This window comes from Hipposideros armiger, unplaced genomic scaffold, assembly GCF_001890085.2.
Source record: "Hipposideros armiger isolate ML-2016 unplaced genomic scaffold, ASM189008v1 scaffold_40, whole genome shotgun sequence".
NCBI classification, from domain to species: domain Eukaryota; kingdom Metazoa; phylum Chordata; class Mammalia; order Chiroptera; family Hipposideridae; genus Hipposideros; species Hipposideros armiger.
Window position 1 is genome coordinate 3,245,579 of NW_017731390.1, and position 14,054 is coordinate 3,259,632.

The 14,054-nt window shown below is 48.0% G+C and overlaps 1 protein-coding gene across 1 annotated transcript; it reads right to left on the minus strand.

Moving 5' to 3' along the window:
• Positions 1 to 2,831: 2,831 nt before the first annotated feature.
• On the minus strand, positions 2,832 to 14,014 carry TBX21 (T-box transcription factor 21). Its single transcript, XM_019638587.1, has 6 exons — positions 13,482 to 14,014; positions 5,864 to 6,018; positions 5,403 to 5,524; positions 4,711 to 4,869; positions 4,481 to 4,542; positions 2,832 to 4,235 (listed from the first exon to the last, which is right to left on the minus strand). Exons 1-6 carry the CDS (start codon positions 13,964 to 13,966, stop codon positions 3,617 to 3,619), a joined length of 1,602 nt encoding a protein of 533 aa, XP_019494132.1. The 5' UTR covers positions 13,967 to 14,014; the 3' UTR covers positions 2,832 to 3,616.
• Between the last annotated feature and the right edge of the window lie 40 nt (positions 14,015 to 14,054).

A 14,054-nucleotide genomic window follows, 5' to 3' on the forward strand; every position in this document is an offset into this window, starting at 1 on the left:
ATATATATATATATATATATATATATATATATATATATATATATATATATATAGTCACGGGATGTAAAGTACAGCATAGGGAATATACTCAGTGGAATTGTAATAGCTAGGTGTGGTGTCAGACTTGGGTTGTGGACTTGTTGAGGTTATCATTTTGTGAGGTGTATAAACGTCTAATTACTAGGCTGTTTTGTATACCTGAAACTAATAATAAAAAAATAATAAAAAAAATTGTTTTATTGGCCAGAACGGAGGGCAAAATATCATTCACGTTTGTTAGGTTAAATGTGCATATTAATGTATATAGTAATCACTAAAATAATAGAAATTGATTACAGAAATGCCAAACCAACATACGGAAAAAACTAAAATAAATAGAGGGAAAATCACCCTTAAAAGGCATGAAACTAGCAGTTGAAAGTCCTGGCCAATACAATAACATAAGAAGAAGAAATTAGAAGCATAATTATTAGAAAGGCAGAAATAAAACTGTCATTATTTGAAATAATCTGATTCACCATAGGGAAAATAATGAATTCATAGAAAACCACTGAAAAATAATAAGAGAGTTTAGCAAGGTGGCTGGATGTTATGATCAGCATACAAAAATCAATTGTGATTCTATATACCAATAACAAACAATTAGGAATACATTTTTAAAAGATACCTTTTATAGAGAAAAAAATACCTAAGATTAAATGTAATAAAATATGTATAAGACCTACATATAAATTGTAAAACTTTACTGAAGGACCTTAAGGATGACAAACCATTCCATGTTCTTGCATAGATAATAATAATTGTGTATATATATATATATATATATATATATATATATATATATATGTGTGTGTGTGTGTACACTTTTTATAAAATTCAAAACAATTAAAACTGAATAATGCAATAATTATATAAAGTGTTATAACACATAATTTTAAAACCTAGAAAAAGGCAAATACAAAATTCAGGATACTGCTTATTTATAAAGGAAAGGTAGGAGATGGCATGGGGTAATACATAACTAACTATTGTATTATTAGTGTTTTAGTTTTTGAGTTGTGTGGTGGGTTAATGAATGATTATCATATTTATAAATAAACAGAAAATATTTTAAGAGTCTTAAAATGTGTCTTCTTTTTATTTTATTTTATTGGGGAACAGTGTGTTTTTCCAGGACCCAGCAGCTCCAAGTCGAGTAGTTGTTTCAGTCTAGTTGTGGAGGGTGTGGAGATCGAACCGGCAACCTTGGTGTTATGAGCACTGTGCTCTAACCAACTGAGCTAACCGGCCACCCCTTAAAATGTGTTTTGAAATTCATTAGTTTGCTGTTTGACAAAAAACATAACTACAACAAATATGAAATTCAGACATTATCAACTAAATATGAGAAAATTTATCAGATTAATTCAAATAAAAACGAAGCACAAGTTGGAATATTAATGCCAGTCCATAAAATATTTAAGGTAAATGCATTACATTAACTAATGACTGTGCGTGTATATACATATATTACATATATATATATATATATATATATATATATATATATACACACAGTAAAAGGTAGATTTGATAGAGAAGAAATAATAGTAATGAATCTTTATGACACCGCATCAAAATATGCAGCCAGACTTCTGGAAAAAGATGGTGGAGAGTATGACTTGATCACAACTGCCTTTATTTATTTATTTTTTTTACAACTGCCTTTAACTCATATCTAATGAAGTGAACAAAATCCATTTAAAAACAGTGGGGGAGGAGAGTATTGTAATTATCATTAACGGTTCCCCAAGAAAGGAAATAGGTCCAATTTAATAAGTTAACTCCAGAGCGTGACGGCCAGAGTGGGGCAGGGAGAATGATTTGTGCCCACAGAGTACAGGATGGTGGAACTCCTGATGTCATTTTCAAATCCTGAGCTCTCAAATCTGAAAGAGGATACAACCAAATATGTCTCCTTATCTTTTTCTTCTTCTGATTAGATGGTGATGAAAATGGCCTCTGGGCAGAGACCAATAAAGGAAGAAATGTCAATAGTGACAGAAGTCAAGTTTTCCAGGCTCCAAACAGAATTGGCAGAACACCTCAAAGCCCATAAGGACATTCCCCTTAGAATGGGGAATGCCCTGGACGGGGCTGAGGCAAACATAGCAAACTCTATATATATAAGCTCCTTTCTTAACCTTAGAGTGCTCTTTCAGGAAACATTTGTTATCATGAGGAAAAATTGGTCTTGAGTTCGTCAATTCTCTTCATTCACCTGAGAGTTTGGGGGATTTTGTTGGTTTCTTTGATAAATTTGTTTTTGTTGTTGTTACAAATTCTGTTAATCAAAATTCAATTGTGCTGAGTGTTAAGAAAAAGCATTTTCAGTATGATTCTAATTTTATAAAAGTATTTCTGTCTATCTAACCATATAATATTAATAGTGATTATTGATGGGTGGTAAGGTGAGATAATTTATTGCTGTTTTTGTACTTTTCTGCATTGCTTAGATTCTTTAAAAGCAGCATGTATCAAACACAATTCAGCTGTGTATATAGAGAGAAACAGAGCTAGAGAATAATAACACTAATAGTTTACACACTGCTTATTGTTTATCAGGCACTGTTTGAAACCCTTCACACGAATTAGGTTGAATCATATGAAATTGCCAATATTTGGCTGTTCTTTTTTTTTTTTTTTTTTAGCTGAGCCATCCTGCCACCTGTTGGCAGCTCAGCTCGGGCTAGGACTCGAACCACTGTTGCTCAGAGCTCACACTCTTGAGGGAGCTCTTAACCAACTGAGCCACTTGGCCGGCCCTTTGGCTGTTCTTGACCGACAAAACAGCATTTCATGTGGTCCAATTTACACTTACTCCTTGAACAATCCTAAGATGAAGATGGAGAACCAAAGCTGCTAGAAATGCAAAGAGAAATGAAGGCCATCCTTCCCCTTGGAGCCTGCACACCTCTCCCAGCCCCGTCCTCTGGCCTGGCCCTCACATCCTTCCTCCACAGGTCAAGCTGCACACATAGGCAGAGGGGTAGTTCTCTGTCCCAAGATGCCTTACGAGGTGGCATCTGCCATCAGTCTAAGCGCTGAAGGTAGGACATGTGTTCTTGCTCTAACTCAGTTTATCCTCTGGATGGAGCCACTTCGAGTTTCTAGAAGGTACAGGTTCTTCAGAACTTCAGGTTCTGTCCAAGAGCCCTCCACTTACAATTCCCAGTGGAGTCCCCATGTAATCCACCAGGGCACCAAAGCAGGGCACATTCGACAGTTTCATGTTTATTTTCAGAAAGTGATGAAGACAAAAGAAGTATATCCAGACACCATTCTCTGTACAATAAATAGTCACCCTGTTCCAAAAAACTTAAAAAAAAAAAAAAAAGAAAAGCCAGAAGCAGCACCAGGTAAATGACTGTAGTTAGGGCATAGGTAGAGGAGGGGACACTCCTCTCAGGTTTCGCTGTTGGCCAGGAAGCAGCCAGTGACCCCAGAATCCCTTTCCCAACCAACTACAAAGGACAGAGGGAGCTGGGGACTGCTCAGTCCTGAGTCTGTTGTCTAGGTTAGCTGGTGTCCTCCAACCTAATAATACTGTCTCTGTTCCTTTCACGGTGTCATCTACTCAATTGGGAAAATAGTTATAAAACTGGCCTTCAGTTTCCTTATCAAAAGGAGAAGGGGCTCCAGCAGGGGAGGAGCTGTCGCCACTGGAAGGATAAGGGGACACACGCCTCCTCTTAGAGTCTCCTTCGCCCAGTCCTGAGTCACTGGACTCTGGTCGGATGGGGGTGATCTCAGTCCACATTGAAGGGGAGCCCTGGTCTTCTGGTCCCCGCCCTTCTGAAGCGCCAGGGCCAGGTTCCATGGGCAGAGTCCGCATGGGGCGGAACCAGCTGGCCGGGCCCATCTTGGGAGGGTACTGGGGGGCCACAGGCCAGCCAGTTCCAGGCGCCAGGACCTCCTGGCCTCGGTAGTAGGACATGGTGGGCCCAGGGGCTGAGGGCAGGAATGCAGGCTTCATGCTGACTGCTCGAAACTCGGCCTCGTAGCTGTGGTCCCGGGGTGCTCCCAGCCAATAAGGCTGGGGAACCACATCCTTGGCCTGGCCAGGAAGGTCGGGGTAGAAACGGCTGGGAACAGGATACTGGTTGGGTAGGAGAGAAGAGTAGTGGTCTCCCCCAAGCAATTGACAGTTGGGTCCAGGTGGGGAGGGGACACTGGTGTCAACAGATGCATATAGGCTAAAAAATATAGGAGGTAGGAAGACAGGGGTCAGGAGCAGAGCCAGTCACCTATGAGCCCACCTGTTGCACAACCCTCCCCGACCGTCCTTCCCTGGCCCTCCCGCCCTCCAGCACCCACCCCACCCTCTCTCATCCTCAGGGGCAGAGAGGGAAAAGTGCTGAGCATATGTCTGGAGTCCCAGTCTCAGGGGGAACCACAAGGAGGCCTCTGCAAAGGTGAGTTAAAACCCAGTGGAACTTACGATTCAAAGTTCTCCCGGAATCCTTTGGCAAAAGGGTTATTATCAATTTTCAGCTGAGTGATCTAGAGAGAAGGGAAACAGCGTGGCCTGAGTCCTGAATCTGAGGCTAGAAAACCTCCCAAATCCCTCCCAAGGGAAACGGGGCGGGGGGGGGGGGGCGGCACTCTCCCAGTCCTCCTCCCCCTCCCAGGCTCAGGCCCAGGGGCTGAGTTCCCAGGGGCAGCTCCCACCTCGGCATTCTGGTAGGCGGTCACAGCAATAAACTGGGTTTCTTGGAAAGTAAAGATATGCGTGTTGGAAGCATTGCAGGCTGCCTCTGGCTTTCCGTCATTCACCTCAACGATGTGCAGCCGGGGCTGGTACTTATGGAGGGACTGGAGCACAATCATCTGAGAGAGACAGCAAGAAGGTTTTGGGGGTGGGGTTGAAGGATCTCCCCACCCTGAGGTCAGCATGTCCATTCCCTTGCCCTGCCATCATGTAACTTCTCCCAGGCCTTCCAACTTCAGTCCCCAGCCCCTTTGGGGCCCCAATTCTACCCTCCTGTCCCATTTCCTATCCCCAGATGTCTACTGTGCCCAAGGTATTAGCACAAACAGGGCTTTTTAGAGCACCCATTCCCTGGAACCACTGGGTTCTGACTCTATGCCCAGCATGGGACATGAGTGATGGCAGCCGGTGGTTCAGTGGGGAACCCCCCACACTGGCTTGGCCTGTGTCTGCCGGAATGTGATGCCCTGTCTGCCCTGAGATTCAGCTTCCTCCCACGTCATATTCCTCCCAAGGTGGGTGGAAAAAAACAGAGTTAGAAAGGAAGAAAAGTAACTCCTACAGAACAGAATCAGCCTGCAGGACCCTCCTCTGTCCTCGGGACCAGGTTCAGGGAGTGGAGGCGGGGCTAGCGCATAGGGAGGAGTCCCACCTGAGTCGCATTGTTGGAGGCCCCCTTGTTATTCGTGAGCTTTAGTTTTCCAAATGAAACTTCCTGGCGCATCCAGTGGGCTCCAGTGTTGGGGGAATCTGGGTGGACGTACAGGCGATTTCCTGTGAACAGTGAACCTCTTTGGCATGCAGCCCTTCAGGACCAGGAACCCCGTGATGTGGGGCTTCTTTGTTCTGAGGGGGATGCCAAAAAGGATGCAGGGGGACCAGACAGGGCAGGACGAGGGGAGGTGTGGGCAGAGGACAGAGCAGAAGACAGGCCAGAGCAAAAAAGAGGTGACAAACTGCACAGAAAAGAGAAGTGGGATAGGACAGAGGGGTGGGATGGGGACTTAAATCCTCGGTATCCAGGGCAGGGGCTTAGGGGTTCCTCCTGGATCCACCAGGGGGCGCCCAGTCTTGGAGAAAAAGAGGACCAACAGCTCCCAAGGAGGCGCATACCTGGCATGCTGCCCTCGGCTTTTCCACACTGTACCCACTTGCCGCTTTGATACCGCCAGTGGTGCTGGTCCACCAAGACCACGTCCACAAACATCCGGTAATGGCTGGCGGGCTCCAGCCCAGCCACAGTAAATGACAAGAATGGGAACATCCGCCTGGGGAGAACAGAGAAACCCACCAATATCCATCAGCCCCCAATCCCTCCGACAGTGACCCCTTGTGCAAAGGTCACGTGGTGTGCTGGAGCCGGCCTCCACCCCTCGGGAGAGCTGGCTGGAAATGTTCAGGAAGTTTGCCAGCCAGTTGTTAAACAGCCATAATTAAAAATTAAATTATGTAAACTTACAATAAAATACATCATATTATAAACCAAGGCAATAAATACTCGAACATCACGTCCCAATTCTTTGACTACATTTTCTTGCTATCTCGGGTCTTGAGGTTATTTACGTCTATTGTACCTGTGTGTGGAAATACTAGATGGTGTGCACTACTGCATGACTCTTCCCAACTCTGCGTTCAGTGATATCACGTGGGTAGCTTGAAATCAGCCATCATAGGAGTATTTATACCATGGAAATCAGCAAACATTACAATCAGGGCTTTTTAAAATGCTTTTCGGGCCGGCCGAGTGGCGCGATGGTTAAGAACTCGCTTGGGATGCCAGAGGGCCCCGGTTCGGATCCCACATATGAGGGCCAGTGACACTGCCCTCCACAGCTAGGATGCTGAACGGCAGCTCGACCTGGAGCTGGGCTGCCATGAGTCGCCGGCGACGGCATGGGCTGCAGTCCCTGTGGCAGTGGATTGCCATGGGCTGCCGTGTGTGGCCAGCAGCCGGCGTGAGCGGCCAGCAGCCGCAGTGAGCGGCCGCCCAGAAGCCGGCGACTGATCTGCCTCACCCGGGAAGAGCACAATGATGGTGCCAACTTGGGCCAGTGAAGCAACATCCTCCACAACTAGATTGAAGAACAAAACGACAGCAACTTGTCTGTTCCCCTTTCCCCAATTCCCCAGCACTGTTCCCATCCCCCCAATTCCCCAATAAAAAAAAAATCTTTAAAAAAATAAAAAAAATAAAAAAAATAAAATAAAATGCTTTTCTTTCAGAGGGTCAGTTGCTAGACATTAGCTGCACACCATTGTATCTAATCTTAGTGTGCTTTCTAGCGGGGAGCAAAGCCACAGGCCAGTCCCCCCCAGGCAGAACCTAGTAGGTCCTCATGCCTCAGTCCCCCAGGCCCTGGTCCAACTTGAGTCTGCCATTCACCCTCTCCACTGTGGCTCTCACAATGCTAACACACTCCTAGCCCCAAGGCACCCATCCAGAGGGTCTCCCTGTCCCATCCGCCTGAGCCTGATATCTGTACTATGGCCTTCAGAGAAGTAGCTAATGTCTTAGGTGGAACTTCCCATCCACCTGAAACTCTATCAAGTACAGTCCTCATGCTCAAAGTCCTGGTTTCCAGGGAAAGTGGAGGACGTTGGGGTTGGGATATTGCAGTATTGTGCCAATTCAGAGAAAGAAGCCCTCCAATACCACAACCATCTCCACCACCTCCATCATCACCACCTCCATCACCACCATCCCTACAACCGTCACCTCCACTATCCCTACAACCACCACTGCCACCCCATCACCACCATCACTACAACTACCACCTCCATTGTCACCACCATCATCACCACAACCATCATTTCCATGTCACCTTCACTACAGTTATCCCCTCTACCATCACTACAACCAGCATCTCCCCCATCACCACCATCATGACAACTATCACCAGTCCAATCACCAGCATCACTACAACCACCACCTCTACCCACACCAATTCCATCACTATCTCCAATGGGATAGCCTTCCTCTTCTAACCGAAGCAGGAAGAGCAGAGTTTTCAGAATGGCAGAGTCAACCCTCATCAGAATTACTTTTCATTTCCATACACTTTTCCCTATCTCCCATGAGAAGTCCCGTAGGATGGGAAGAACAGGCACTAACTAGTCCACGAGTCATGAAACCTGAGGGAGGGAGAGTTCCAGGGGCCTAAGAACACTATTGGGTGGATCCTAGTCCCCAGAAAGTCCCAGAGAAACACCCTTAATAACCTTGGGGATGTCTCCCAGGAAGGTGCTATCACATTCCTGTCTTCCCCAGATTCTGCTGGGCTGAGAACAAGAGACTTACCGGCTCTATGACCTTGGATAAATTTGCCAAACCAAACCTCAGTTTCTTCACCCGTAAATGGAGATAATAACTCTTGTCCATCTTTCCTCTGACAGCTGTTAAGAAGTGCGAAAGACGTGAAACTCTGCTTACCCTTTCTCTTGTCCCACCCTTATCCCACCTAGGCTAGACTGAAGGACCCTGAGCAAGAAACCAGTGTTCCAGTTCCAGGCCCTGGGCCACAGGGGCTTGGCAGGCCAGTTGACTTGAGAAATCGAAGTTTAAAAATGACGCCTTGAGCAATCGAGGGTAGGAGAATATTTTCAACCCATTCCTACCACCAACGCATTCTATGACAGTGGTCTGGTTACTCACATGTTTCCTATATTGTCACCAGTTCCCCTCCAAACTAGTAGGAACCAAGGAAGACAGGGGAACATGTTCCTTGAGTGTTTATGTAGCAGCCCGTTCATTAAACCAGTCCTTTGACGTATAAAATGTTATTTTCAATTTTACACTTGAAGAAAACGAGACTTGGAGAGGTTTGGTGACAGCTCCTCGGTGGAAGAGTAGAGCCTGAGTCTCATGACCGCAGAGCACAGGCTGTGGTCTCCGTCCCTCCATCTTGCTTATCACTAGTAGAGGGAAATGGAGGACATACAGGAAGAGGATGGACAAAAGGGAGAGGAGAAGAGAGGTCTCAATTTCACCCTAAAAGTCTAGAATCACCACCAGCTGGAATCTCAAAATAGCCCCTGATTTACATGACACTTTGCTGGGAAGAAACAGAGAGTGAAGATGGGGCTGGTGCCAAACTGAGCACCCCCCCCAAAAAAAAGACCACTGACCATTCTGCTCTCAGAGGACAGCGTCCAAGACTCCAAATTCCTCTGCTGCCCCTAAGGACCATCCAATCTTGAAATAATTTTGCAGGGTCATCATATCCCTCCCTTAAACTGAACACCTCTGACATGCTCCAATTCACCACCAATTAAGTACAAATTGAAAGGAGAGAATTTTTGCCAGTCATGTTGGCAAAATGTTTCGAAATTTGTAATATCTAAGGCTGATGAGTCTGTGGGTCCTCTGGGAGCCTGTGGGAAAATGGATCCTCTTGTACAAGACCAGTGGGTGTGTAAATTGGTACCACCTTTTAGGAGGGTTCTCCCGCCATGCCTTGCACCTACCAAAATGCAAAATGCACTGGGCCATCAAAGGGGTCTCCTACCCCCACCAACCTTAGACCCACTTAATAGAAATCAGAAGGCCAACTAGCAAACAGCCAAACTGAAAGCAAAGCTGTTTTCACCTGCTCCAAGAGAAATGAAGCCAGTCAGCCCAAATTAAAGCAGCCTTAAAGCTAAACATGTTTTTGAAAGATCTACAAAGTTCTTGGAGTTGGGCATGTAGAGAAGGGAAAACCACGATGGCTGTGAGGCCAGTGATAGAGGATCGTGAGGGACTGAAATTGTTTTATCAACTCCTAACTTCACATATACATACACAAATGCAAACTGAGCTGCTTAACAACAGACCTACCCCAAGTTATCTTAATTATAATAATCAACTAATCACACCCAGAAAAGTGGGGATTGCCAGCAATTAATGCACACCCACACACCCACAAACACCAGCCTCTCTCTTCCTCTACTGAGAATGTCTACCGTCAACTATTATACGCTTGCCAACACATTCATAACACACATACGGTGCTGTACAGAAACGTAACACAAGTCCAGGGTAGGCACTATCGGGCACCACTAATCTCCACAAACACACAAACTTGAACATCAAAGTCTCCAGTTAGCCAGTCCATCACTTTGTCCTCAGTTTCCCCTCCTAGCTCCATCTGAACCTCCTGGATCAGTCTCTGGACCCACCTGCTCCCCACCCCATTGCTACCCATGGAGGAGAGCGTGACTGTGTTGCTTGTCCATACTGAGGGATGGGTCTAGAGTGAGTGGGAGAGGAAGGATCTGGGAGCAAGTGAGTCAGCCCAAGGGTAAATGCTGTGGGGCTGTGGGTGGGCCTGGGCTGGAAGGATTTTTCAAAAAGGAAGACGGCCGTGGGTGATGTGGTGGTGACTGACAGGTCACTGGAACCACAGCGGGTCAGGCCAGCCCGCCAAAGCAGGAGGACAGAAAGAGAGCTGTTCTCTGAGCCCAAGTCTTGCTTCTCAGAAGCCAGAAATGGAATAAAATGGCCGCCAACTTCCCAGATCACTAGAGCCCAAACTCAGATATGGGGTGATTCAGGGCTGATGGGGCTAAATTGGGGGTTGTGTGTTCTCTGTCCCGTCTACTCCACCATGGGGCCCCTGAGGCCAGATCCAAGGGGAGGCATCAAAGAAAATGGTGAGGGGCCACTGCCCCCTTCCAACAGGGAGCCTGTAGTATCTGAAGCAGTCCCTCAGGATAGATCAAAAGCATAAGGATTATAACACACACACACACACACACACACACACACACACACACACTTATGAAACAGTCAGGGAAATCTGACGATATTTAGAAATTTTTTTCAGGTTTGCAAATGGTATTGTGTTTATTTTTAAAATAGAGAAATATGTAAGGATAAAATAATATCATGTCTAGGATTTACTTACTAATTCTTTTTTTTAATATAGATTTTATTGGAGAACAGTGTGTTTTTCCAGGACCCATCAGCTCCAAATTAAATAGTTGTCTTCAATCTAGTTGTGGAGGACGCAGCTCACTGGCCCATGTGGGAATTGAACCGGCAACCTTGGTGTTATGAGCACTGCACTCTAACCAACTGAGCCAACTGGCCGCCCTACTTACTAATTCTTTATACTATCACTAATATGGTTGCAGACTAGAGAGGTGGAAGTGAAATGAGTGAGGATAAAGAAGAAACAAGATTGGACGGGTGTTGACAACTGTTGAAGCTGGGTATAGGTAGATGAAGGGCTGTTATTATTATTTTTTTCACTTTTTGAACAGCATGGGAGTTAGGAGCACTGACCCTCTCTGCACTGAAAAATCCATGTGTGACTTTTGACCCCCCCCCAAAAGTTAACTACTAATTGCCTTCTATTGACCAGAAGCCTTATCGACAACACAAAGTCTATTAACACATATTTTGCATGTTATATGTATTATGTACTGTATTCTTACAATAAAGTAAGATAGATATAAGAAAATGTTAAGAAAATCATAAGGAAAATACATTTACAGTATTTATTGAAAAAAATAGGTACATAAGTGGATCCGCACAGTTCAAACCGGCATTATTCAAGGGTCAACTATATTGGAGTTTTTTATAATAAAAGAAAGTAAGTGTATGGATCCAAAAAAGGGACAAAACTTGTCAAGAGAAAATTATTCAGCAGGAACATAAAGGAAAGAAGGAGGCTGTAGGAGTAGATAGAGATGGGGACCTACATCCAGAGACGCATCCCCTGAGATACCTCCCTAAACAGCCTGTGGGCAGACCCACAGCTGGCCCAGCTCCCACCAGGTCCCTAAAATTCTGGCTGATGTCCTGTCCACCCCATCCCTCAAGACTAAAAGGGCCGGGGCCTGGCCGCAGGCTGCGGGGAGACTCCGGCCAGCCCCCAGGGAGGAAGGCTTCCTGATCACAAGACAGGGTGGAGGCTCAAGTTCAGGTCTCTGTGTGACCAAATGTAGAGCCACTAGCTATCCCTGCGCCTCAGTGCTCTCAGCTGTAAAAAGGGGAGACTGCTTGGCCTACCTAGCGCACAATGAAATAATGGAAGTGAAAGCACTCTGAATGCATCAAGGCCTTCGGACAGTGTGGGTGGCTGTTTTTACAACTTGGTCATGGGAGGCCGGAGAAAGAAAGTGAGGCAGATACCATCTGGGTTCTGGTGCTAGTTCTGCCAGTGATGGATGTTCTGTGTAACCTCAGAAGAGTCTCTTACTGTCTCTGGGCCCGTTTCCCTGTCTGTGTAGGAAGGGGATTGGACAGGGTCGTCAGGGTCTCCTCCGATTCAGACCCAATGGCACTAGAAGCCTGGGCTGTGCCTGGGTGTACCCAGAAGGGCTAGGGTTGGGGTGGGGGCAGAGAGGAATTATCAGAAGGCTTAGGAGATGAAAGTTGTGCCACAGAAGGTCGTGCCAAATTTCCTGGGTCCAAGTTCAGCAACTTGAAGCCAGTTGTGGTTGGTGGACAAGTCCCTCAATCCTAGGCCACTCCACAGAAATCACCAAGAGGGAAGAATGTTCCAGCAATATCCAGATTGAATGCCAACCCCCCAGGCCCAGTATGGCCTCTCCCCTTTTTCTCCCCAAGCCCCATACTTGGTATACGCTCTTCAACACTTCCCTGGTCCACTGATGACACAGCCCCTCCATACACAGGTCCTTGCTGGTCACCTGCCCATATTGGGCCCCTACTGGGAAGGGTGGGTGCACACTCACACTCACACTCCAGACACAAGTGGGGCCTGCTCAGAGTGTTGCTTACTAAACAAATACCACACAAGTTACAGGTTTCTCTTTCTTTCCCTACGCAGGAGGTTCTGTCCGGAAGCAGCACTCTTGGCCCCAAACCCTGCCCCACATGTACTGAGCCCAGGGGACCCTGAGCAGTGGTACCATGGGCTCTCCAGGCTGGACCAGTGAATATCTGGACGGGTGTGGACAGCCTTTCAGGGGACAGGCCTCAAAGTGCGAAGAGTGTGGGACTGGATGCTAGTTGAGACTCACAGTCAGCTTCACCTGCTCAGACCCATAGGCATTTGTAACTCTCCCACAGGAGCCTGAGCTTGGAAGGGGATATGTGCCCCCCACACACTTCACCACACCCCAACACACACACACACACACACACACACACACACACACGACATATGATCTCAAAGTACTACCGGAAAGGAAACTTGGCGACTGTGTCTCCATGTCACCAAATCCCAGTCTTACCACCCCTCCCAAAGCTGACCTGTGAACAACAGCAGCAAAGGGACTGGGAGAGGTGGGTACCATGGGGCTCCAAAGACAAGGGCTGAGTTAGTGTCCCCCCACATGCAACACTCTGCCCTCCTCTCCATTTCCCCCCCACACACACAGGCTAAAAGGCGTCCTGCCCTGTCGGGCCGGCAACATTCACTCCCCCTCTGTCCACTGTGAACCCCACTCAGGCAGAGAGCAGGGAGCACGCCTATTTTGGACGAACCCATAGACACCCGTTTCCCTAAATCAAGATAGCTTTTCATTGCGCCCACTCTGATCCATCTCCCTTTTGAGTTCTACCTGTTGGTGTAATCTCCCGGGAGTAAACAGCCCCCAGAACTTTCCTGTCCTCACTACCAGCTCCTCTCCCTCCCCCCAAAGCCTAAACCAAAACAGTGAGGGACACAGACACACTAGCAACGTCTAGACAGAAAAGAGAGAGAGAGAGAGAGAGCACCCGTCCGAGTTCCGGGCCGGCGGGCCGGCGGGCCGGCGCTGCAGCGTGCGTCTCACTCACCGTCCCTGCTTGGTGATGATCATCTCCGTCTGGTGCTGATTGAACTTGGACCACAACAGGTGGTTGTTGAGCGCGACTCTCAGCTTCCCGGACACCTCCAGCCCGGCTGGCGGTGCATAGTCCTCACGCGGGTAGAGCCCGGCGCGCGGGTCCGGGGCCGCATAGCCGTCCCCAGGCTGGTAGCCCTCGGCGCCCGGCGTCGGCGGGAAGGGCTCACCCGGCCCGGGAAAGCCGGCGGCCTGGGGCCGGGGCGGGTAGGCGTAGGCTCCGAGGAATCGGCCAGGCGGGGCGGGCACTAGGGCACCCCCGGCATACGGCGCCCCCAGATTGGCGCTCCCGCGACGCTCGGCCGCGTCCTGCGCTCCCGGCTCCGGGTAGAAGTAGCGGTTCTGCGGGTCGGCGCCAGGCGCCCGGCCCTCGTCGTTCGCCGGCATCGGCTCGGTGCCCGTCAGCATGTCTCCGCAGCCCGGCTCCACGATGCCCATCCGGGGCGGGCGGGCACCTTCCCCCAGCCGTCGAGGACCAGCCCCCTTCGCGCGGGGGGCGGCCCAGAGGGTCCGGGGCTGCGGGGGC

What these genes read in the sequence shown, in the direction of transcription:
- TBX21 (XM_019638587.1), bottom strand. Translation starts at nt 13,966, where the DNA reads ATGGGCATCGTGGAGCCGGGCTGCGGAGACATGCTGACGGGCACCGAG. An exon ending in ATCATCACCAAGCAGGGACG is followed by an intron (nt 6,019 to 13,481) that starts GTGAGTGAGACG and finishes TGTTCTCCCCAG; the next exon opens with GCGGATGTTCCCATTCTTGT. An exon ending in CCGCCTACCAGAATGCCGAG is followed by an intron (nt 4,543 to 4,710) that starts GTGGGAGCTGCC and finishes CCTTCTCTCTAG; the next exon opens with ATCACTCAGCTGAAAATTGA.